This window comes from Drosophila gunungcola (assembly GCF_025200985.1).
Source record: "Drosophila gunungcola strain Sukarami chromosome X unlocalized genomic scaffold, Dgunungcola_SK_2 000039F, whole genome shotgun sequence".
Classification (NCBI taxonomy): Eukaryota; Metazoa; Arthropoda; class Insecta; order Diptera; family Drosophilidae; genus Drosophila; species Drosophila gunungcola.
The window spans coordinates 152,572-179,018 of record NW_026453190.1 but is presented as its reverse complement, the minus strand read 5'-3'; the positions used below and the strand labels follow the sequence as shown (position 1 = coordinate 179,018).

The 26,447-nt window shown below is 38.2% G+C and overlaps 2 protein-coding genes and 1 long non-coding RNA gene across 4 annotated transcripts in view; 1 reads left to right on the top strand and 2 right to left on the bottom strand.

Moving 5' to 3' along the window:
• LOC128260782 (uncharacterized) overlaps nucleotides 1–26,447 on the top strand; it is a 47,614-nt gene that overhangs the window by 4,133 nt on the left and 17,034 nt on the right. The gene's annotated exons all lie outside the window — the stretch shown is intronic.
• On the bottom strand, nucleotides 15,015–15,779 carry LOC128260785 (uncharacterized). Its single transcript, XR_008268181.1, has 3 exons — nucleotides 15,489–15,779; nucleotides 15,266–15,425; nucleotides 15,015–15,203 (listed from the first exon to the last, which is right to left on the bottom strand). It is a non-coding gene; the product is annotated as an uncharacterized LOC128260785 (long non-coding RNA).
• LOC128260802 (uncharacterized) lies at nucleotides 20,695–21,132 on the bottom strand. The gene is given in 2 exon segments (XM_052994044.1): nucleotides 20,695–20,805; nucleotides 20,808–21,132. Coding segments are annotated over 2 exon segments (348 nt in total). The 5' UTR covers nucleotides 21,045–21,132.

Sequence of the window (26,447 nt, the reverse complement as noted above, 5' to 3'; positions counted from 1 at the left end):
CTGATTTTTCAGAGTTTTTGGAGAGCACACACATATAGACGTACACTCGCCCACCTTTTCGCGATTCGCGTAGAGCCATGGCCATAAAATCTGGAAACCTCCAAATGCAGTTCAGTTCATCTTCAGGGCTTTCATTTCCATCTTTCCTTCTCTCTCTCTCTCTCTCTCTCTCTGGGCAATTTTGTAATTAATTTATTGCCCCGATGGCGCGACTTTGCGATGTGTCAAAACTATTTTTAATTGGTGTTGCAAGTCAGTCAGAGTGGATTTGGCCCCTTTTCGACTCCGACTCCGATCCCGATCCAGATTCAGATTCCGAACCCATACGCGATACCACGAAGATCGTAAACCAGACAAGATCAAAGCGGGGCTGACTGCTGAAAAGAATTCACTTTCTATTTTCTGCGATTTAATTGATATTTCGCGGCGTTGTGTCTGTCGCATTTTGCCCACGACCAGCCACGTGACTAATGTCCTGCTCAATAGACCATAAAGATGCATTACCCACTACCCAGGGAAGTGCACTGCGAGAAAATGCGAATAAATTATTATTATAAAAATATTAAAAATCAAGCCTTTGACTTAATAAATTCTCGTCCTTGTATAAGAATGTCTTTAAACTTTTATGGCTAAGTGAATAATAAACCAAACCGATCAAAATATGTAAAAACAAAAATATTAAAAATTAATTGAAACAATTAGCTTGGATCTCGATAATTAATCATGTTATGTTTGTTTGGAAACTAAGTTTAACCATTTTAACTATGCATAGATATGTTTTCTGGGTAGATATTTTATTTAGACTATTTCCTGGGTAATTCTATTTCTTGCAGTGAGCCAAACCGAACCGAACCAAACCGATCCGATCCAAATGCGAGACGAGACGCGTCGCAAGATCTGCGTTCACAATTGCATTTAATGCAAATTTGGTGTCAACGCAATATCGACCATGACAGACGCAGTCTCCGGGTCTTCCAGTCTTCCAATTCCTCCAGTCTTCAGACATCAGTTTTCCCCCTGCATGCATATACATATGCCCCATCTCTTTCTCGACGCTCACGCACTTCTCGGGCCCTCTCTTTCTGCCACGCATATGGCCATCTCTTTCGACGGTGTGTAAGTGGCGGCTGCTGGGTGTTAAAGTGACTGATTAAGTTTGCGTTCGCTTTTTTTGTTGCGAGCGGAGCTGCCTTTTGACGCTAAACGAATTATACGCTTACGTAGGTGGCAGACACTCTGGCAAAAATCGGAGAAAGAAGCAGAGCGGTGCAGAGGGACCCAAATGAATTGAGACGCGCCAGAAAAGTTATAAATATTGTCCCTAGAGGGGCGTCATCGCCGCCTTGTTGTTGCCTCGTTTTGCGATTTTGGCCCGATGTTTTGCAGCGGATTCAAAAAGTACGGCGATCCTTGTGTGGGCGACGCGAAAAATATCTGTTTCCACAGGGAGAAGTGAAATCAAGGGGGTAAAGTTGCGAAAAGGGGGATAATTGCCTCGAGAGAATTATGATTTACTGTCATAACTGAATCGCACTTTGAAATCGAAGTTATCATTAAATTGGATTCGATGCTAGCTAGCTTTTTTATTTATTTCTAAATGATATTCATATTGGATTTGATAAAATTAATATGACTACACATACAAAAATGTAGTGTAAGTATTATGGAATATTTTTTATTAATTTCTAAATTTGAATTAAAACTAAACGATCTTTAAAGAATTATTTTCAGCTTTAACATCTTTATCAGATAGCACTTTCCCATCAATATCCGAATGGGCGTTACCTCTTTCTTTCCCATTGCCCTGCTATCCATTGCCCCTTTCGAATCCAATCCGATCCCATATTTACCATGACATCTAATAAAGTCGTAAAATATCGCACGCACTCGTAAAAGTTCCTCGGATTTATGATCACCGGTGTCTAGGGTTCCCGGTTTAAAATTGTTTTTATGGCGTCGCGGCTACTGTCTAAGGATCGGTTGTACTCGTCGGATCGTTCCTACTTGTGGATATAACCCACTCGGTGTATCGATGTACTCGCACTTGCATAATTGAAACCTTTCCCTGTCTTTCGGATCGGTTTATGGCGATCGTAAAGCGATGGGCTACCGTGGCCCAGCTACCTGCGCCCATTGAGGGAAATGGACGCCCATTGATGTTTATCGGTCTGGTCTATCGGTGAAAGTTTTATGGCTTGTTACGCTCGTAACTGTCCTAGCTACATAAATACTCCCATCGACCAAGCGGTAGCGATCTGTCTTATTGCCCCGAGATGTTATCTAATCTTTGGAGGGTTTTGCCACACTCTCCTGCCAAGGCCAAAGTATTATGTAGGTTTTACTCTTTATATATATTGAAAAATAATTGAAATATAATGTTGTAAAAGCTTTAACTTGTGTCTTAATGTTTGGAACTTTTGCATTTTAGATTTCGAACAAGCAAACACAATATTTACATGACTATACAAATTGTATAAGTTTTAATTGTTATATTGCTATTATATTAATATGTAATATGTAAGCATGGTATTATATACAATTATCATGATTTATTTTTTCATTGGCTTTCTGAATTCCTGTCAACTTCTCTAGTTTTCTATAAGCCACCTCCATTGATTAGCATTTTCAATTGCTTTTGCGTCCATTGTTGTTGAATGTCCTTTACTGCATCAAAGGAAATTTCGGTGGGCAAAACGATTTTCAATATCTTGGGCCCGTCATTTCCTATAGCTCAATTTTTATTGCTTCCTGTAGCGCTTTTCCAGCTTCCTGGGATATCCATTCACCCATTCCCCATATTTGATGTTTGCTGCCTTGAATCGCATTTCAAAAGGCAACTTAATCGAGCAAAATAAACCGTTTTCATATGCTCGAATTGAGGCAAACACGTCGCATTACAAGGGGGGAGTATTGTCATTTGGATTTGGTTCTTCGGTTCTTTGGCTCTTTGGGGAATTTCCAAACGGGCCAAGGGGTTGCCGCTTCGTTTTTTTTTTTATTTTTGCACGGATTTTCTTGTTCACTTCACGCGGCGTTCGAAACGCGCGAAATCTCTCAGGTTTTCGAAGGAGGGGATCTGCGGTGATGGGGAGTGGGAGTGGTTGCCTTTGTCAAAGGATTATCACTTCCTTTTGGGGATATTTGAAAGGAGCGTAAAAAGAAAAGAGAGAGCGAGTGCCATTCTGGATGCAGGAGCTGAACTGTGCTAATGAGCTGTGCCCGTAACTGGCTCTCTCACTTTTTTGTACACTGAACAAAATTAAATAAGAACTAAAGAAATAAAACACAATTTTGTGTTTCTGTAAAATCGTAGAAATCACAGAAATCCCGAAATTAACAGTAATCTTAAATCTGCCGTGACTTAAATTTTATAAACTTCTTTAGTAGTGACTTAAGGCAATTAATGATCCTAATATTATTTAAAAAAGGAAATATTAAAAAAGCCCTCAGCTTGGCTATTTTTTAACGGCAATAATGGGTTTTTTCTTCCGAAAAAATAGTTGAGAATTACAAGGGACAAGCTGTAGAATAAGAATATGAATAGACACAAAAATCTGCTTAAAATGATCACAAAAATATTGAACATAATTGCGAGGTCTCAGTTACTATAAACTCATCATGTATGATAGCATTTAAATTCAATGATAGATTACGTACTTTTTTCTCTCGGTGTAGTATCCCCCAGCGGCTTTCCGTTTTTCTCAATACATGTGCCAGAGATGTTGGATTGACAGTGTGCAATATGCGTTGATTTTGTATGGCCTTCAATTTGCCGTGGCTGTGGGGCCAAATGCCGAACGTCGAGTCGAAGTATAAGTCGATGCCGATGCTCCGGAGTCGCGCTGTGCCGATCTCGAAATGCAGATAATAATTATTTCAATATGTGTGACTGACTTGCTTGAATGACTGACTGCCAGACGGACAAACGGACGGACCGAGATCGCAGGGCAATGCCAATGCCAAAACGTCGTCCCAGATCGTCATCGTCATGATCTTCATTATCATTATGCGAGTGGATCAAAACCGCGACGCCGCCAACAACATTTCAGTCTCTTCGCCTGCTTTTTTCATGATCTCACAGAGGGTATTTACAATTTTACCAGAAGCTCGGATATCTCTGGAAAATGCAAAAAAAAATAAAGAAAATAAGTTAATTTGTATTAATTACTGCAATATTATTTTTTGCACATTATAATTTATTAAAGTATAATGGGGTTTATTCTATAATAAATGTATCTTAAAGAAATTAGTTAAATATATAACATTTCATTTGGTTTTATTATTTGTTTTACATTACCGACCTATCTTAATTATGTAACTATTCAGGGTTTTGTAAAATTCTCAAGTAATATATCTAACTTTTTTAAAAACATTTATGAAATTGCATAAATAAAAATTGAAAAACAAATGTGTCAAAATACGATAGAAGTTTGGACTTCTCTAAGGTAATCCAGTGTTTTTAAAAATCTAGTGCTAAAGCCAATATATATTTTTAAGATACATATATCCCAAGAGTATTTGCAATTTCGATTTCCACCGTTGATATTTACTTCTGATTTCCTTTTATTTTTTTATTACTCTTCTGTTTGTGTTTTTGTTTTTGCATGTGCTCAGCTTGGTCTTCTTCTTTTTGTTTTTGTTTTGGTTTTGGTATTATTGTTCTTGTTGTTGGTTTCACTTAATCACTTGTTGCGAGCGAGATGGCAAGTGTTGGGTTTTTAAGTTGAAAATTGAATTTCTAAGAATTACAAAACAGCAAAACAGCAACAAAGTGCCGTTGGCATTTCGCTTTGGCCCCCAAACCATCCTACTGAACAACCCCAATTCGATTCGGAATCCCAAAACCCCCTCCTCGAATGCGTTTCATACGATACGATACGATACCATCGCACCACCATCTTATTCCGATTTGGCTGCCTTCAATCCCATATCCACCAGATATCCCCCACATATTCCATATCCCGTATCATCGCGCGGCGGGCTTCGTTTCATTGCATTGCATTAATTTTGCCAATTAAAAAGTAAATAGAGCCTGCATCCTTTCGCTGGATATCTACCCATCTACCCGTCTCTCTCTGAAAAGAGATGGCTAAACTGTGGCGAAAAGAGAGAGAGAGACCATCTTTTCTGTTGTGGGCGCGCAAAAGTTTTCAATACAATTTAATCCAATCTGCACCCACATATGGATGGATGCTATACAGATATATATACATATATGTATGTATATAAATATATTTCGGTTGATGAATGCCACAGGCAGTGCCACGCCCCCTGTCAATCCCCCGCCCCTGGAATCATTTTTGGATTGCCCCAAGTGCCTGGCTCGATTCAATCAGTGGTTTTTATTTCGGGGGAAGCCACACAGTGATTGCAGATGTGTCCTTGGCAACCACGGTATTTCGCCCACTGTAGCCACACAATTAAAATCGCCAAAAGGTAATAAAGTACCATCGTACCTTTACAAATTTGATAAAAGCAATAATTGTATGAAACTGAATGTGAATGAAACCAAGGAGCTAATCTTCAATAAAATAAATAGAACAACACATAACATAATTTAAAAGGAAATGACAATTTTGTCCATTGTCAGAAAATATGAGTTAAATTCATAAACGGATATCACATTTGAAACCAATATAAAAGTTAAATAACTTAGATAATTTTTCCCAACTTTTATATTAATTTAGAGTAATTCAGTTTTTATGTACAATGGAAACAAAAATAAAAAGGCATACAATAATCATAAGTATAAATCGAATTATTATATTATGCCCTAAAATTAATTCAATAATTGTAATACCGTTTAGAATTTTGGATTTAATTTAAATGAGTAAACAGCTTTTTTGTTTTGCTTGCATTAGAAGTAATTTGTAATTTAAATAACATAAACAACCATTGATTATAAGAGCTTTTCTCTGTTGGTTTTCCCATTTTCTCGTAATAATTTTGTTCTTTTCCTTTCGGTGACGAGTTCAGTGAAGTTCAAATTGCTCCTCATAGATGTTGTTTTATTTTCTTTTTTGTTCGGAACACTCTTCTACTTTTATTTTTTTTGGGGGCGGTGGTTGCTCGTAGTCTTCTTGTTGTGGTTCAAGAGTGGGGCAGACAATCTTCTGGGGCATCCAGTCGCAACCGTTTTGTGGCGCAATTGTCTCAACCGTCGACGCGTCGCTTGCGTATCGCATATCGCACCTGATGGGCTGGTCCAAAACAGCCGGCTGAAACCGCTCCACCCTTTTGGCCCCTTCCTTTCCCATATACCCACATACCCAACTACCCATATTTTTCTTGGCCGGATTGCTCTGCTCCGGGCCGAAAGCCAAAGCCAAAGACCCAGGCCCAAGTGGCAGCAGCCAACCATTCGTATAATTGTCGATGCGTTAAGGTAATTGTACACCCAGCCAACTGGCTGCCAACTGAGGCAGCAGTTTAGGTTTAGACCTGGCCAAAAGCAGAGCGGAGCAAGGCCGATCCAGCCGCAGCACAGCGAGAAAATTCGACAGCATTTCCGTAATTTTTCGCTTCCCGAAATCACAATTTAATAGTTTATTTTAGAGAGCCGACTATCATTTCAGAATCTAAAATATAATCTAATCTAATTTATTACGATATATTACATTTATCATATGTTGCACATAAAATTATGAACTCAAAAATAATAGCTAATAATTAATATATTTACAATAAATTCTTAAATTATTATTGTAAGCTGACGATAATATATTTTACAAAATAATATTTTTTGGTGAAATTTTTAAAATCTCCGTTTAAATTTCTGTTTCAAGCCTTTCGAAAGTGGACTTTTCGCCCAGTGCATGTGTGTATCTGTATCTTAGAGCATACCGTTTGCGAGGTGAGGGGGAAGTTGGAAGGGGGTGTCACTGGGATGGATACCTATGCCTTCTGTTCAATGCCGTCACCGTAGTAGTTGCCATCGTCGATTCACTCAGTCGTTTCTAAGTTTGCGTTTGTCGTCGTTTGCCATATTGATGGCACGCTCCGCCGCCTGTCTTTTCCGCTGCCCCTCCCCCTTTTCAACCCCACGCCCACCAAAATCCACCCACCTCCTTTTTTTGCCGCCCCTGGAGAGCTTTTAAAATTTTAGTTTTCTGCTGACAACCAGCATTTTGCCATAGACAGACACATCGGTCTTAGTTTGGTTTTCGGTGTTTGGTTTTCGGTCTGATTTGCTAGATTTGATTTCAGGAAATCTCAGCCGTCTCTCTCTCTCTCTCACTCTATCTCTTTCTCACATTATCCACCTGCCTGAATGCACTCGGTTTTGGATTCCGATTTGGATACCGATTCCCATTTGGATACGCATTTGTCAGACCCTTTTGTTTGGCTCATTGTCTCCGGCTGCCTTTTGTTGCAATTGAAAAATTATAGCAATTAAATGCCAGTGAAGACCAAACTGCAAACTGAAAAATGCATTGACCAAGGTCCAGTTGGTTTGGCAATGCGAAATGGGATTAGATTCATTGCGGTTTCGTTTCCCCTCCAAAGTGGTCTACAGTACTATCAATGAAAGCGGCAATTCGATAGCATATGTTCTGCTCATTGCGGTTTCGGTTGAGTTCCTAGTGGTTGAACTCACTAAACAATTCATCGGGTATATATAAAAACAAAAAATAAATATAAAAAACTTATGGAAATGAATAGAAATGCTTAGAAATATATTAAAAACTTAGAGATTTATAAATATATATATATATGTATGATTTTATGTTTTTCTATGACGAATGAGATTTATAACATTCAAAAAGCTATATTAAAGACATTAATAAATAAGTATGTACTATATATATTAATAAATATTAGTTGAATAATTGTGAAGTATTTTATAATATTATTTATATTATCGTATTATTCCCAACAATTTGCCATCCCTGGCGCTTTTCGATCTTCGATCAGACTTTTATTGGCGCTTGCTTTTTTCGGGAATTTCCGAGGCCTTGTTCCCGAATTCCTCGACATGGGTATATGAGGGTTTAGGAGTCCAGGAGTCAACTGCATCGGCACACATATATCACCGTATATCCGAGGGCTCGTTCGCTGGCAGTTTCGTATAATTTTTATATGCAGTCATCAACAGCTCATATATGTTTTTATTGCCAGCGCGAACAGCGATATGCATCTGAGGCATCAGACATCAGAAACAAGAAAAAGATCGGCCGGCAGATGAAGATGCGGCTGAATCCGAATCCCAATCCCAATCCCAATCCAAAGATCATTATGATGATGGCGATGGCGGGGATGCGATGCGATGCGATGATGACTATTTCTGCGTACAGATTTCCAATAAAAATTCTGTTGACTTGAGAGTTCGGTTTTGGGCCGAGTCGAGAGTCGAGTCGAGTCTCCGTATTTCATCTGGTGTGTGAGCGAGATTTACACGCTGATATACAAGGGAAATACACGAAAGTAACAACAATAAAGGCTGGCTGCGGAGTTATACGTTAGTCACTCCGATTCCGATACGGATTCGGATTCGTCGTCTCTTTTTGTGAACCCGGCCCTCTGGGCGTTGAGATTTATTTCTTTATTTTGGCAGCCAGTGGCCAGTTGTCTCACTGTTTTATTACCAGGAAATTTGTATTTAATACGTTTTTTCCGCGTTTTTGTAGCGGGTTTCGGGTGCTCGACATTGTCGCCTCCAAGCTTAGCCCACTAACCGAAAGGTTCTCCAACTAACTGGCGGTTATCTCGGCCCTCGATCGACACGACGGGCTTGCCTATGATCTAGTTGGTCGCTCGGTAGCCAATTTTCAATGGAAGCCACACACAATCAATCGGTTCGCAGAAGTCTTTAGGCCCTCGAGAGCTTCTAGCTTATGAGCCCTATAGCTTCTTTCGGATCTTATCGACCTGTTGCCGCCCTAATCGATTTCGAGGTATTCGTAAGACCCTTTTTTTGAGAATTTTCTTATAGAACTCTCTAACTACAGAACGTCTAGCGATTGCAACCATTATAAATGGTGTTTTATTTAGTCAGTACTTTTTTCTCATCTTATTTTGGAAAAATAAAACAAAAAAGAATAAAATAGATCTACTTAAAAAATATATAAAAAAAATTTCCAGCCAGAAACAACATTTTAAATTTGTTCATAGGGATAAATTGTTCAAAATGGCCAACAATATTTGCTTATAAGTGGTTTTAGAATATAAATGAGAAACCTAAGCAATTTAAAAAAATAGCTAGATTGACTTGTATGAATGATAGGTTTTAATTCCAACATTAACAGTACATAAATCGAGATTCGGAAGGTAAACCGAACCCAGTCGGATTTAAAATTGGACTATTTGAGGCAGCATCATGTATGTACATCATATATATGTTAATCATATTTCACCTTGTAACTTTGTGTTCTAAAACACAAATGTTTCCGAGACAAACGTTTTAAATGTATTGCCATAAGTTAAAGTAAACATTCAAAAGAGTACTTGAATATTTAAACTAAATAAGTTGTGTGCTGTAGCATTTTATTCCTTATTAGTAATGAGTATTATATGAGTATTTTCTTTCAAAAACACCCGTCCAAAAGCCCATTCAAAAAAAAAGCCCTCCTCTCAAGACCCCCTATTCCGATTTCACGCAATTAAAAAGACCAGCAGTTAAACGAGGAAAAAGAGCGGCAATTGTAACAGGCGGCAAGCTCATCGATCAGTTGAAATTAATAAAATACTCAATAAATGCGCTCACAAAAACGTGTGCAAACAATCGATCAATCAGCGATTTGACAGGCCCGCAAATCGCTGGCTGACTTGGCTTCGAAACCCCCGACTCGGTTTTGTACTGGGATTGGGACTTGGACTTGGACTGGCGATTGCGATTGGGTCTGGGGGCCAAGTTGGCTGACAGCCAGTCTGCTACCAATCTGCGAGTCGAGACTTCAAAACAATTACACAGCAACATTTCCAAGAGCCGAATATCTGTGAGATACTCGAGTATCTCAAAGGGGACTGAATCTGAATCGAAATTGGGAATCGGATTTGGATTTGGCTTCGGATTCAGATTCAGAATCGGACAACTGCCACCGTACAACCGCGACGACTGTTGGCCTGTTGATTCAAGCGATTAATCGATAACAAATAAAAACATTTCGACAACTACTACCAAAGAACGCGCTCCCAGCAGCCACAAAACAGCAGTGCCAACTCCCGAACAAAGCAGAAGACCATGGCCCCAACTCCCTTTCGCTACAGTGAGAGAAAATACTGGTATTTATAAGGGAAATTTTTTTTTTTTTAAATTGAAGCTATGAAATATATTCCTTAATTCTTAAATAAAATGCATTAGTCACTTGAATTGTGTAATTACCAAGAACAGGTGTCAAATAAATATAATTAATTTTGTTTTGATTTGATTTATTAAATGTTTATAAATGTAACTATAAATTGCAAACTTATTGATTTATTTTAAACAAGAAGGAAAGCAAACTTCGGCAAGCCGAAGTTCATATACCCTTGCAGCTATTGCATTAATTAAATACTTTTGAAAACATTTAAATTATGATTTACTTGAGTATGTGCTAAAAAAAAACATTGAAACTATGATTATTTGCAGCTCAATTATTAGATAGTTATTTTATATATTTTTATTATTTCTATGGGAGCTATATGCTATAGACGTCCGATTTTGATAAAATTTATACCATAATTCTGAAATAATTAAACATTGCTATATGTCGAAGAACTAAACAAAAAATTAAAAAACAGAAAAGTTATAATTTTTTTCATTTATTTTTCCGATTGTTCCTATGGGAGCTATATGCTATAGTCGTCCGATTTTGATGAAATTAAAACCGTAATTCTGAAATATTAAACCATTACTATATCTCGAAGAACTAAACAAAAAATTAAAAAACAGCAAAGTTATAATTTTTTTTCATTTATTTTTCCGATTGTTCCTATGGGAGCTATATGCTATAGTCGTCCGATTTTGATGAAATTTAAACCGTAAATCGGAAATATTTTACCATTACTATATGTCGAAGAACTAAACAAAAAATTAAAAAACAGCAAAGTTATAATTTTTTTTCATTTATTTTTCCGATTGTTCCTATGGGAGCTATATGCTATAGTCGTCCGATCCGGCTCGTTCCGACTTATATACTACCTGCAATAGAAAGACAACTTTTGGGAAAGTTTCATGCAGATAGCTTTAAAACTGAGAGACTAGTTTGCATATAAACGGACGGACAGACGGACAGACGGACAGACGGACAGACGGACATGGCTAGATCGACTCTCCTAGTGATGCTGATCAAGAATATATATACTTTATAGGGTCGGAAACGTCTCCTTCACTGCGTTGCAAACTTCTGACTGAAATTATAATACCCTCTGCAAGGGTATAAAAATATTCCCCACACATAAAAATAATAGCTCTACAGAAATCACAAGGGTTTTGAAATAATTTATATAGGTGAAAAAAGTCAATATATTTGTTTCCTGATGGTTTCATTACAAAAGAAAACCAAAAATAAATGGTTTAAAATGAACTCAACGTATTTAATTAAAAGCTTATGTTTTTTATTTAATTTAATCACCCCACAAAATTTTCTAAGCTGCTGCATTTGGGTTCTTAAATTGATTTTAATTCGTTTTCGAATTTCTCTCAGTGCACCCCGCCCCTTGGGCAACTCCATCGGAGGCTGTCAACAACTCGACATTGTATGTATGAGTGGCGTGGTACGCATAAATGCCATGGAAATTTTCTTTTTAATCAATTATGAGTATTAAGCCAAGGGGCCAGCACTCCATATGGGGATCGCTGGATGTGGGATCTCTGGGCATTCGCGAGATACTCCAGGGTGATCCGCAGAGGGTTCGTGTGTGTATCTTGTATCTTGTATTTTGTATCTCCGATCACCGATCGTCGGGGTGAGAGGGCTCGAATGCGAGGCGCGCGCGGCGGCCGCAAGATAAAAATCGCAAACATTCTTTATTGAATGCTGTAGATGCCAACGCCAGACATCTCTCTGTGTACATCGGTCCGTGTGTGTTTACCATACAAGTGTAATCCCCAAGACCAAGTGGAGTGGCACTTCGAGTACTTCTCCAGTTGAAGTGGTGGCCCACGGTAGGCAAACTGCCGGTCCTCTGCCTCGAATCGGTTCGGGAATAGATCTGCCAAAGGGGTGGGATTGTCAGGATCTTTTATAGAGATTCTCTCAAAGACTTGAAGCTAACAGATCGTTAGAATCCTTTTAAATGTATTTGCTATTGAAATGTGGACTGGTAATCTGATTAGAATTTTCAGCTGGCAAAGCTCTTTTGACAATGTCTTAATATTTAGAACATTTCTTACAAAACCAACAAAGACACAGGAGCACAACTGTTGTGTAAACGAATTTTAACAGACTTTTACTGCCATTCTATTGAGTGGATTTAAAGTTTACAAATTTAAAATGCGTTTCCGCCCCGATCCCAAAAACTCTTAATAGACCAAACCCACATGCCCGGTGAGTGAACGAGAAGCGCACAACGTCAAACAAATCATAATCGGTGGCTGGTAGACAGTAGCTGCATACGCTTCAAACGGTCGACAGTTTGTCTGTCAAATTGACATTACACGCAGCGACGCGACTGTGACGCGACTGCGACGCCGGCAGAGGGTAAGTCAAGTGTCGGCAGAGTCACCAACAAGTTGCATTTGCATGGCGCAGGCTGAAGGCTCTGCTCTCGTTCACTGAGCAAAAATATGTTGCTCAAAATTGGGTAGAAATGGCCATAACATGCCTTTCAAAAAGAGTGTTATCCATTTAATCGAGCACTGAAACGCAAAACCTTTTCTCTTTAAAAATTAATTATAAATTATAATTAAAACAATTTGAGGTATTCGTTTTTTTTTTTTTTTTGTTTAATGTTCCAAGTTACTGAAATGTCCTAGACTTCGAAACCGTTTCAAAAACATAGAAATCGCTTAAAACTATTTTTAAAAAAGGCGTCTAAAAGTATGCTATAATAATACAAGGACACCTCTCAACCTTTAATTTACTACATTAGGGGTAAAAAAAATTATGTAGCATACTTTTAGAGATATTTTTTTTAACTGATTTAGTGATTTCTGTAGCCCTTTCCGTATAGTTAAAAAAAAAGTTTCGATTTGAAAAACTTGTGCGAGATGCTTCCCGATACTTTTCCCGGTGCACCTGGACTTTCTGCTTTGAACTTGGTTCAGCTGATGGTATTGGACTCGGATTTGGAATCAGCAAGTCTGAATTTTATTACGGGCGTAGGCCGCTTGACTGACTGACGGACTTGGCTGTTGGCTTCTGTTTGCGGCGCTGACTCAGCTGAATATGGATCCGAATCCCAGTTCGAGTTCGAGTCCGAGCCTGAACCTGAACCTCAAACCGACGCTGAAACTGAAGCTGAAACTGCAGATGAAGCCAAGGCTGAGGCAAAGCCAGAGCCAGAGCCAAAGGCCTCAGCCTGAAGCCGATGATTTTCCGCTTGGCTTGGCTTTGCCTGGCAACCTGTTGGCAACTCATTAAATAATGCCGATGACTGGACAAATTCGTATTATGTTTTTCATTTTTTTCGTTTTTTTTTTTGAATTTTTTTGTGGTGATTAAACAAGGCAAGCATAATCCTTGCTGTGCAGTGGAATTGCATTTGACTGGGGGACCGGAACGTTGGCGTTATAATTCTACCAGCCAGCCCACCTCCATTCGGGGCTTCTCCATTATTTCCCCGATCTCCTCCAGCTGACAGTTGCTCTCCTCCTGGCGAGGTTGCTTCTGTTCCTGTGTGTTTGTGTGCCAAAGTGACACTTGTACAGATTTTCTTAATGCGCCAAAGTGCCACTTGTCGTCTGTTGACGCTCCTCGTCCTCGTCCTCCGTTTTTCCCATCCTCCTCCTTCCTTTCTTTGAGAATATCCCAGAAATCCCAGAATGCCAGAGATCGAAGCCGTTTTGTACGTGTCTCGGCAGTGAAATTTTGTTAAATCAGCGCTAAAGCGATGGCAAGTTACTCTGGGACTCGGCGAATCCTCAAAACTTGTCCGTCAAGCCGAGCACAATTCTAATTGCTGGCCAACGCACAATTTGTCACATGCCAAATTAATAAACGACTTGGCCAAGATGCACCTTCGTTGGCCCTAAACACTAGCAGCTGATTTTGGCCTCAAGTTGGCAGAATCGGTCCTTTGATTGAGTGGATGAGTTGTCGGTGGTGTTGTGTGCTATTGTGTGGTGTGGTGTGTGGGTTTCAATGGTGACTAAAAGGGCTAAGTGAGAGAAGTAGAAGTAGTTTTCCTGAGCAAAGCAACTTTAACACTCCAGATGTGTGAGGTTTCACGACTAAAGTAGTCCAAATATAATTTTTAGGATGGCTTGTACAAGCACTCCTCTGAAAATTAGGGGAACAGATCTGTATCCTACTTTGTTTTTGGATTGATTAAATAATATGTGCAAAACATAATATAAAAAATAACATGGTTTAAGTATAAGCATAAATAGATATAAAATAACTTAAAAAAAAACGGTTGATTGCTTTCAAAAATGTAAAAACAATCCGATTTGCAAAGTTTATATCAGGAAGGCATTTAAAAAAAATTCACGTGGTGAAAAAAAAACGAAATAATAAATAAATTATATAAAACAATTAATCTTTAAACTCCATTGATTGTTTTTTGAGCACTCCATTGACAAGTCAACCATTTATTTATTTCACCTTTTGTGTAGCCATTATGAGTAATTACCTTCCTCCAATCACCGAGCGTTTAATAAATCTCAAAGGGGCGTTCTTAAGCTCCAGCAAACCAGAGACTTACTCTTAATTGCAGCTAGTTGTTGTGATTATTATGTTGTGTATCTGGAAATAAGCTGGGTATGCTCAACTAGATTGTGTTGCGCTATAAATTTACTTCCCATTTTGTATTTAAATTATGATTTTTAAGTCGAATGACTTATTTTAAGTGTATTCCCGCTATATCCTGGATTTTAAATGAAGATTTTTTAAGTCGAATGACTTATTTAAGTGGATTTTAAATGAGGACCATAGTTTTCTTTTTTGCCAAGTGTATTTTTGTTAGTGTCTTTGTGTTAACAAATAATAGTGCCGGACACGAAGAGCAGGGACAAGATCCAATAGAGTGGTGGGATGGTTTTAGTTTTGGTGGTGCAGTTCAGTAGCTGACTCCAGTATCCTCCTTGTTGGACATCTATTTTCGAACTTTCAAGTGCTTGCCATCTGGAATACAAAATATATAAATATAAAGTATTTTAATAAATAATTGTTTGGTTACTACTCACCATTTGTCCAGTCGATAATTGATTGAGAACTGAACTGCACTGCATGATACGGTTGATCCTCCACTCAACTTGTTTGCCATTCGGTTTAAGTGTTTAACAGGGAATTTGAAGTATACGTTCTCAAGCCAGAACAAAGTATCAATCACATTCAGTCAGCAAGCTTTGAAATGTAATTCATATATTTACATAGCCAGAAAAAGTTGGGTTAATATTATTTACTTACTCCTGGGCATGGTTTAACCGGGTTTTTTGTACAATCTCCTTTTATGTCCTTTTAGTAAGCATTTGTATAGAAGCTCCTGTGATGGTGTACACACGAGAGATGTTGTTTGTTGGGTTTTGTTTATTAAGAAAGTGTTTTTCAAAAATGTTATTTATCACTTTATTCTTAAAACTAAATTTGGCTTTTTTTGTATTGTTCAGAAAGCAATTTCCTGTGTGTTATTTCTCCGACATGGCTGTGTATACTGAACTCTGTAGGCACTGATGGGTGTAAGTAGAACTCGAAATTAAAAGCATGGATGGTTTGATCAAGAAAAAGGGAACAAATTTGAAAATGAAAAGCCGATTGGATCAGATTATGATGAGGACATGATGAGATAAGTCCATGTAGAATTTTTGAAATCCTTTTATCTGAAACCAATATTAATAACTACACTAAATTAGTATTCATATAACTATAAAACAAGAAAGGGAGCAAGCTTAACATGCGTTTCTGAAACTTCTTCAAACCCTATGGTATCTCCTAGTCGAGTCTACCCAACTCCCAAGGATAGCCACTTGTTGCTGCTGACTGGATGATATTGTTGTAATACTGGGCAGAGCCCCGGGGCAGTCTTTATTTTCTTGGGTTTCGCCTCTTGTTTTCCTGCTCTCTGGTTGAGGCTGCCACTTAATTTATTTGTCACCGAACCGAAGCGCAAATGAAGTTCGAAATAACCCGACATGCAAAGGCATTCGAGAAAAGTCAACAACGACCACGGAATCGTTTGAAATAATACGAGAGGGGAGGAAAAGGGGAAGGCAGCCGCAAAAAAGCTGAAGAAATAATTACAAATTAAAATGAAACACGGAATGGGACAAACAGACAGACACACATCCACATGAGGAAGAGTCGGGCTCTGAAATGTTGATATAAGGGGCATTTGGGGGGCCGGAGTTTTACCAAGTTTATAAATAGCTGCGTTGACGACGCCGCTGGCCACGCATGCGCAAAGATTTGTCATAATTGATAAACGACAACAGCAACATTCAAGACTCCTCCATTCAAAAAAAAAAAAATTAAATAAATAAATAAAAAAAAAAACAGGGAAAAATGACAAGACAGCCATCGAAGTGGCCACTTTTTAGGGGTGGACCACGTCGATCCTAAGATTCCCGGTCACAGTTCTCATGCCCGTGACAGTGGCAGTGACTTTGATCACGCCTCGACGAACACACAAATCGAAGCTACTGTACATCTTTAATCATGAAAATCTGGAAGAGGAGGTCGTATCTGGTCTCATGAATGGTCAGAAGTTAAAGTTCTTTAAGAATAGTATACGTTTGAAAATATTAAATATTAAATAACAACTTACAACAAGATTGTGCCAGAAAACCATACAAGTATTTTTTTTTCCAAAAGACGACAAGTTCTTTTTAATAAAATATTTACATTAAATTGTTAATAGCTAACAGACAACATATTCTATAATTCACAAATTATGTTTAACAAGACAAAATCTATTTTACAACCCTCAAAAAAGAATAACTGAATTAAGCCATATGAGACTGTAAGTTGAAATGAACTTCTCTTAATTTACTTTAAGCTCAAAGCTTAATGATCAATTACAACTAATTGTGAGAGATCACCTAAAAGCTTAAAGAATAATTAAGCTATTTTAAAATGCATATGCATATGTAAAGATTTAAATACAGTTAGTAACATATAATCAGAAAACGACTCAACCCAAATGAATAAATTACTGAGTAAATCCCCGAATCGCAATCGATCTTCGAACAGATGCTCGTCCTCCAGATATCCAGATACTTTCAGCAGCTGCCAGACATAAAAATAAAATGAAAATCCGAAATGCAGACACAGGTGACGATGACAATGACAATGACAACTTCAGCAGCCGATTCAGCTGGTATCGCGGCTTTAACTGCAACTTTAGCTTCAACTTGAAGTTGAAGCTGAAGCTGAAGTTGAACGATGACGCCAAATTGGCAACGCGTTTCTGTTCTTTTTTTCCCCGCTTTTTTTTGTGGCCCGAACGTGAGAACCAATTGCTATGTATGGTCATTACAAGCCGACCAGTCCAGTCCTCCGGTTGAAGGTCCGTTGGCCAGAGCGAGAGATATAACCCATAAATATTTTAATGATGATTACATTTTAAAAACAACGAGCGCTGCTGCCAGTGCACTGGCAACTGGCAACTGGCACGAAATCATCGAATGGGAGAAATCACAGGTCCAATCTGGGTGCTTGGTATTGCGATCGGAATTGGAATCAGAGAATCGGGGATCCAGGATCCCGGGATCCCAAAGAGCACTGATGATGAGCTACTACGCCGGCACTGGGCGACACTGACGACATTTTTCGAATTACATTGACAGGCGGGGATGGGACTAAAAGCGATAATTATTGCCAACTCGCGGCGCTGTAAGTGTTGGCGATCGTGTTTCGCGGCAGCGTTTGTTGCAGCTGTTTGCTAGCCCTGTTCCCTGGGCATACATATACATACATCCCCTGTCCCTGGTCCATCCCTGTGTCCCCGTAGTACGCTCTGCCTGATCGACGGCGTCTTGCCAATGTAATTTCAATAATTTTATCTGCCGCCGCTCGCGTCTGCCGTGATTCGATTGGCGAGCGGTGACAGATCAAAGCCGCTGCTTTCTACACACGGAACAAAACTATATGGCGAATGTTGAGAAACTTGACAAAATTGTAAAGAACTTTGTGTTTTGTGTTTTTTTAACTTTAACTTATATTATAGCTATATATTTTGTACCTTTCTCCCTTCTTACAGAGTTGACAAATCTGTAAGAAACATAGGGAGAATCGTTTTACTCTTCTAAGTATAAACTAATTCAGTAAGAGCTCAGATAAAATAAGAAACTCTAATTGTTTTGGAACTTAATTAAAAGATTTATTTATTACAAAATATAATTTGAGAGCATCTATAAGCATTAGTGATGTGTTCCAGAGGTCAAAGCTTTTATTGGGGATGTCAGGAAAACAAAAATCATTTATAAAGGTGTCGCATTTTCAGATTTTAAATGTATTGTTGCATACTTTAAGACAAAGGGATTTCTAAACCCTTGTGATTTAATCTGGAGGATGCACCAATTGTTTTGCTGCGCAGCTTTACAATCTGTTATGGAGAATTACATTTCCAAAGCTTAAAAATATTCAAAAAATGTGAAATTTTCGCTCAGTGTCCGCGGCGGCAAAGATCAGTGATCGGCGTTCAGAGGGCAGGCGAAGGCGATGGGTGGAGCTGCTCGATTCGACTGCGTTCGGCACTGCCTGCTCCAGATGTTTAGCTGCACTTTGGCGGCTCGATGAGGAGTTCCTGCGATCGCAATCACATCCAGGTTCAGCTTGAGCTGGAGCTTCAGCTTCAGCTTCAGTTTCAGTTTGAGGTTCAGGTTGAGGTTGAAGTCGCCGTAGCCTTTGCGATGCGCAATCATCAACATCAGAGCGAGCGTCATCAGCCGACCACTGCCAATTACTCGGCAGCATTGTTGACATGCCTTTTGCCATTTGCATCGTTTTCGTATTGATTTGTTTAACTCTTCTGCTCTTCGGCGCACAATTTTGGGCTTGCAAGCCGAACAGATTCGATGGAGATCCGCTGCATTTTTATCCCACGGCCAAAGGAGCGTGTGAATGGCCCTTGCCCAAAGCGGCCAGTTCAATGTGCCGATCAAAAATATGTCAAAAATCTATCGAAGGGCGACGATCGATACGATCTTTTATACCTTTCATTTACCCCCCTGCAATCGGTTGCATTCCTTTGCATTCTGTAGGTCAGTTATCGACCTAGTTTACGTGATATTCACAGGTATTCTTTGGCTTTTAGTTGTGGACAAGGAAAGGGGTTTCGCTCAGACTTCTTAAATTGTTCTTTGCTTTAAGAAGTATTTAAATAATTTCTTATATATTTTACATTTTTAGGAGTATTTAAATGATTATTTCTATATAAAGTAAAAAGAATCCCGTTTTTTTTTAACAAATTCTTAGCATATTGTAACGACGACTGCAATGACTTTAAATTTAATTGATAACATAGGATTTGAATAAAAACAAAAATATACCAACCAGCTTAAGCCAAAAAGCATGATTAATACATCAAATTCTTTCTTGTTTGGGTTATATATTTCTATAGCCCTAAAAGTGAGAAAGCTCCATTTAACCTTTCTTTTATTTAAAGAAAAACTAGAGAATTGTTACTAGCGATCCTCTGAGAATTTCGTTTACCCTTCATAATTTTTTCTACCAAAAAAAAAAAAAAAAAAAAAAAAAAACCCAAAAACCCCGAGCAATCTCTCCCCAATCGGTTAGATCCACTTTCGGGCAATTAAAATTCGATTGAAATCGCCACGAGGTGAACATGTTAATGGAAGATCGCCACGCCTGTTACCACAGCCGCATTTTTCCCACACCAATCGGCAATCGAAGGGGAATTTCAGGGAGGGGGGTTTATTCCAATCCCCGATGTATCGGGTTCCCCCTATTTATATAAAAAAAAAGCGCAGTCGCATTTCATTTGGGATTCCGTAAGCGTTTTGGTTCAAACATAAAATAAATAAAAATCAGTACAATTCGAAGAGCTGTTGTCGCCTTTGAGCTTTTGCGACAATCACTCACGTTGCCATTTGGCGGTTCCGTCTCAAATCTCCTCAGTCCCCGCTTTAGCAACACCCCCCCTCCCAAAGTCCACCTTAACCCCCTTGTGCCAACTCTTTCCTCGAGCGTTCAATCATCGGCGATCGCCTTTGAGGCCCGATTCGTTCGTTAAAAGTTCTGCGTATTGAAATGAAATTTGTGTCGCTCGACACGATGACTTATTCGATACGATACCACGTGATTGAATTATTGAAATAAGTTAGAGTTCGAATCGGATAGCAGTTGGCCATGTGAAAGAGCAATTTATAAATAAATTTGTCTCGCAAATTGAGCTCGAAAATAAACTAAAAATTTAGCCTATAAAGTACAATTATTTTTACGTCTTTCGAAAATTATTTAAAGCACATAAATATATGGTACGTTGCATTTTTATAAAGCACACGTGATATCAAGTAAAAAAAAAACAACAATTTTTTCTGACATAAACAAAAAAGATATTTGTTCTGTAAATTACTTTTATAAGAACTTTGATAAAAAGTTTATAATTTTAATCATACGAAAAACAAAATAATTATGTAGAAAATGCCAAGAAGTATTATTTTAGTTGCACATTTTTTCGGAATAATGATTTTAGCTTGCGTTTGTTGGGACAATTTGAATTCTTCTGTTTTAGCCTGCTGATATCCTGCATCGGTTTCTTCACATTTTCCTGGTTCCGAGGGTAATATCATTATCCCCGTGCTGGTTTTTCGCACATCGCACAGTGTTAAGGTAGTCCTCTAAGCTCAGGCTCCTAATACTCTGAACCGAGCCCAAATTGGTGTCATTTGAATTAAGACTGGTTAGAAATTCCGCGATTGTGGCATAATGAACGCAACTGCGAGGGCATCGACTATATTCCAACTCCTGATCACTGCTGGTTTTATGGATTTGATCTCCGTCCATTGAGGGATTTATATAGATAAATATATTTTAAATTTGGTACTGATTTTTGTTTTCAGTCTTTGAAAAATGTTTGTGAGAATATGTTTTCTTTCAGCGTTTGTTTAAGTCTGTCTGTCACAAAATATATGAAACATAGCACACTTCGCTTTCTTCGCGGTTATTTTAAAAGTGTATTACTATTTGTTGTTTTATTTTTTTTCAATGCTTATATATGTTTGATATCTTACTTAAAAATATTTAAACTTGAATACACATATGAATGAGTAGTAGAATTAATATTTAACAAGAAATGTTTAGTTACTTCTATGAAATGTGTTTTAAATAATATGTATATGATTGATATGTTATGAATATAGCTGACTCTTGTACCATATTCTTTGACTTCAGTCCACCTGCCTGGCTTAGTTAGATCAATATTAATATAACATGAGTTCGAACAAGTAATAAACATGTGGCTTTTCCCTTTTATGTAGAATAAATTCCAAGGGGGAAGGGAATAAAGCCTCACTCGTTTGACAGCTCATTTTGCATAATTGTGCGGCGCGACGGGCAACGCATACAAATCGATTATTGAACCGAATGCCTGATATATTTTTTATGGTTTGATTTATGATTGCCATACAGTTGTCAGTCAGTCGGCAGAAGAAGGGTAAGTTGAGTGGTTCCTTAACGATTGAGCATCAAAAATGCTAATTGAGCTGTTTATCGATTTGTCAACAACAATAACCCGCAAACAAAGTCGAACAATGGCCACATCAGCGGCGAAAATGACATTTCATTGTTGTTCAACTTGATGGGGCATTCGGGCCCCCCTGCCTTCAACACCCACCCCCTTTTCACGCTCTCCATTGAGTTTTATTGACTATTAAAATTGTGTCAAAATGTGTTTGAAATTTTTTATTGTTAATTATACGCGGCGGGCGTAATGTGGAACCAATAAACAATATCGGCATCGCAATTGGAATTCGGTATTAATCGTTTGTCGTTTGGATTTCGGATTTTTTTTCATTACCTTTTCTCGATTCTCTTTCGGGGAATACTGGGAATTAATTTGCCAAACTAATTAAAGTATAAGGCAGGCCAAGCGTGAAACCGAAACTGAAATCAAATCAAAATCGAATTCGAAAAACGCTCAAATGAATAGACAGGCGGATCGGACAAGCCGACAAGTTGAAGTCCCAGATCCAGATTGAGCCCTGCATCACGGAGAAAAAATAGGTATGGCTTTTGGAGAATTATTAGTAAAATATGTTAATAAGTCCATTACAAGACTATAAACTTAAAAAAAAGCATACAGTCTTTAAAATTGGTGATCATTTGTTATTATAATTTAAAATATAATTTTATTATAATTTAACTTTGCCTACAAGTACTTGAACAATTATGAATACAGTCATATGTATGCACTTGCTTGAATTCCATTTATCTTCACTTTTATGAGCTTTACTCTGAAGTAATTAAGAGTTATAAATACAATATTCCCAATATTATTTCTCCAAAAGGGTTTGGATCCATTTAATCAATTAGTAATCATTGAAAAATCACGTTTTCCGACAGTGCAGAACCAAAGTCGAAAGGGAGCTTTGGCCGGGGATTGAGTAATGAGCCCTGGAGTTAGAGCCACGGCAAAACCGATTTCACTGACCGCCCTGACTGAATGACAGAGTGAAAGACTGACTGAATGACTGACTGAGCGAATGGCTAACTGACGGACTGACTGACAGAACCCCAAAAGAGATCGCGGGGGGCTGGCCAGGCGGATCCTGACTGACATTTGATTATTGGCTTCCAATTTGTTGCAGATTTTGTTTTTATTTTCCATTCAAGCGCAAATTGCGTGCCTGGCAATTTGCGAAAATACAAAAAAAAGTAAGCTATAGCCCAGATATATTCAGACAAAAGAGTGAAAGAGAAGGATAAACAGAGGGCCGAGCGATCAGCGAACAGAAGTCAACTTGTGGCCAACATGGAAATTAATGGAGCAATGGAGCGACGGCTATCGAAAAATACAAAAAAAAAAAAAAAAAGTTAAAAAAAATCGCAGAATGGAGATCACGGCTGCTGTTGCTGCTGCTGCTACTTTTGCTGCAAAATCGGCGGCAGGAAAGGAGTTATTAAGACAGAAAGGGATGGCCAGAGGTGGCCCAGGTCTACCTTTTTGTATTTCTTCCGTACTTTTCGCTCGCTCTCTTTTCTGTTTTTTCTGTTTAATGAAGGCAGTTCGATCGATTTGGCTGGCTGCGAATCGTGGCAGCCCCACCTCCTCAGCCTGGACCCAATTTCCAGTTCCAGTTGCAGATTTGATTTTTAGAGACGGCACTTCCTGGCTGGAAATTGTAGGGCTCTTTATATAATTTTTTTGTTTTTAGAATTAGTCAGGTAATTTTATAAAAGAAACTGATCATTTGTAACTGAACAATAAAAAGTTTATTGTTTTGCATTAATTTATTGATAATTTAATTCATAATTTGTTATTTATATTTGTATTTAAATCATATAATGTAATTGTTTTATTCAAGAGCAGCTCAATCCAAACTCTAAATTTTTGTTATATAATGCATTTATACTGTTCCTTTATTTTTTACAATTCTAGAAACTATTATTATATTTACACAGAAAACAACATTAAAGTTTTAACGATTTCTATTAAAGTAGCTGTCAGCTTTTAACAAACAAATTCACAAAATGTCAATTTAAATAGTTAAAACCAATGTTTTTCTTTATAATTTTATAAAACTTAACAATAAATATACAAAAATAATAAGCAACATATTTATATAAAGAATATTTTGAATGATGCAGTAAAATACTATTTGGCTTTGAATCTAAGTTTTTAAATAAAATGCTTTTAAATGTCTTTTTTTTAATCGTGTCACGTTGCAGTCTCCAAAATCAGACAATTCGACGACCAGTCCTCAGCACAATTTCAGTTTGCTGCCACAGTTTCAGTCGGTAGTTGGTAGTTGTTGCTGCCGTGGCTGCTGTTAGCCAGGCCAAAGCAGTCAAAAGAGCCCAGAGTCCAACCAAACCGAACCGAACCAAACCAAGTCAAGCCAAACTATGGCAAACCGAACTGAACCAGCGTTTTCGATCTGTCTGTCAGTCAGCTGCCATTTTTGCTTGGCTCGAGACTCGAGTCTCGAGATTCGAGACTTGAGACTCGGCAGCCGAAGAAGCTGGCAACTGAAACTGAAGCTAAAACTGAGTGAATTAAACTGGGGGGATCTGGATCTGGATCTGGGCAAGAAATCAGCCAACCAAGTCGGCGAACCAATTGATTGACATTGCCCACAACGCCCTTTTGCCAACTTGGGGCGGTCTTTCCATCCAAATGGTGGCCAACTTTTGCGGCCAACTGTACCGGAAATGTGTGAAAATGCGAGTAGCCATGAATGAATCGCTTAGTGGTCAGCCAGCCAGCCAGTCAGCCAGACTTCTGTTGAATTATTATGCCCCCGACCAACTACTAATTATACAACAATAATTAATTAAGGCAAGAAGCCAAGCTCTTGGCCACAAAAACAAAAGACACACAACTAAAAAGCTAAAAAACCAAAAACCAGTTGGCCCAAAGCCGAAGTTCATTCAAGAAAAGCTGACAATGACAAAAACAGTTACCAGCCGTCGTTGAGCGGTCAAAGCCGTGTAATTATGAAATTCAAAGAAATGAAGCATTAAACCGAACCATCTCGAAACAAACGAGAATTATGATATATGGAGAAAAAAAAGTGTTCATAACTAAATTAGCATGTGTGGCCACCGCCCATTGATAACTCCACTCGTACTCATGGCTTGGTTTTTTCTGTTTGTTTTCTGCTTTTATTTTGGCTTTTTGTGGTTGACAAATTAATATACAAAACTAAACCCTTTTTGAAGTCGACCGACCAGTGCTATTAAACCAGGTTCATACTTTGATTACAACAGCTAAAAACTCCGCTTTTCTCACCATTCGCTTTACGATTATTTTACAACTATTATTATTATTATTTAAGCCGCCTCTTTTACAATTTCCAACGAAAATTTCGTACTCGGGAATGAATTTATAGTCATTAAACTGTGAGTTATGTCTTCATAAATCCATGTTAGTTGAGCTCAATGGAAAGTCACGACAATATTCGGCGGGAGATAGAAATTCAGGGAAAGACAAGAGGTTCCCTTACTTGGAGTGTGGGGAAATTTCTAAGAATGTTTAAATATACATTTTTTTCTTGATTTCGTTAATCAAACGTTTAAAGTATGACAGGTAACAAGATCTATTTCCTGGATTTATTTATAAAACAGATCTTCAATTGTAAGTCTGGAGTATTCTCTGAACAAAATATATATTTTGATAAGCTTAAACGGTTTGTTAGCTTTTTAGTTCTTGTTCACATATTTTGTCCTTAGCTATTTATTTAAATATCCGCTGATCAACTTTTTTTATCAATGCTCTTCTGACATCCGTTTATTATTATAAAATATTTTCGAATCAGTTCCAGGAATTTTCTTCGAACACACACTAACGATTAGTACAACTTCTGACACTTTCCTTGGATTTCTGCAATTCTGCCGTTCGGTTCTCATCGCTTCAATTGAGAAGATTTCCCATTTTCCCATGGCGGCCGCAGTGCCCGAGACGTGTACACATTTCTAATTAAATTTTCAAAGTTACTTTTCCATTCTGTGCGATTTTTGATTGACATTTTACATTAAATGTTCTGCACCCAGAGCTCGCGGAAAGTGGCCACGGCGAGCGGGCAACGTTGAAATTGATCAATTTCACATAATTTCAAGGCAAGTCGGACGCGGTAATGCAAATCCGACAGATGCGACTCCAACTCGCTCTACTCGCGACTGTTAGAAGATCTTAGATCGCTTTTTGCTCCGCTCCCAGTTCCTCCGGCTTTTGGCGATGTGTGGTGTGGATGCTTGTGGATTCTTTGGCCAAAGACTGGACCTGGCTTATGATTGACAACGACTGGATTGAGCCGCGCTGTAAGACCACGCAGGACCAATCCCAATCCCAATCCTAAACCCAAACCCAAGTAAAACCAAACCAAACAGAACCCAACCAAACAGATCTGAACTGAACTGAAAACCGAACCGTAGCGATCCGCGAATCCCTGACAGCTCGACGGCCTTTGGGCGATTTAAACGTTTCGGTTACCTCCCTCACCGCTCCTCTCTAAGCACTCAGAAAAAAAATGACTTAATGACACTTTAGAAAACAAAAAAAAAATATTCTTTGATTTTCCATTTTTATTTCAACTAGAGATACAATTAGACTAAGTAATTATAAGAGATTATCCTCGTAACATTAAAAAAACTCAAAGCAAATGAACAATGTTTATAACGACTGGGATTTGAACTCGGTACTTCATATATGACTTTTTTCATAGTCCAACGCTGTTGCACATTTTACTA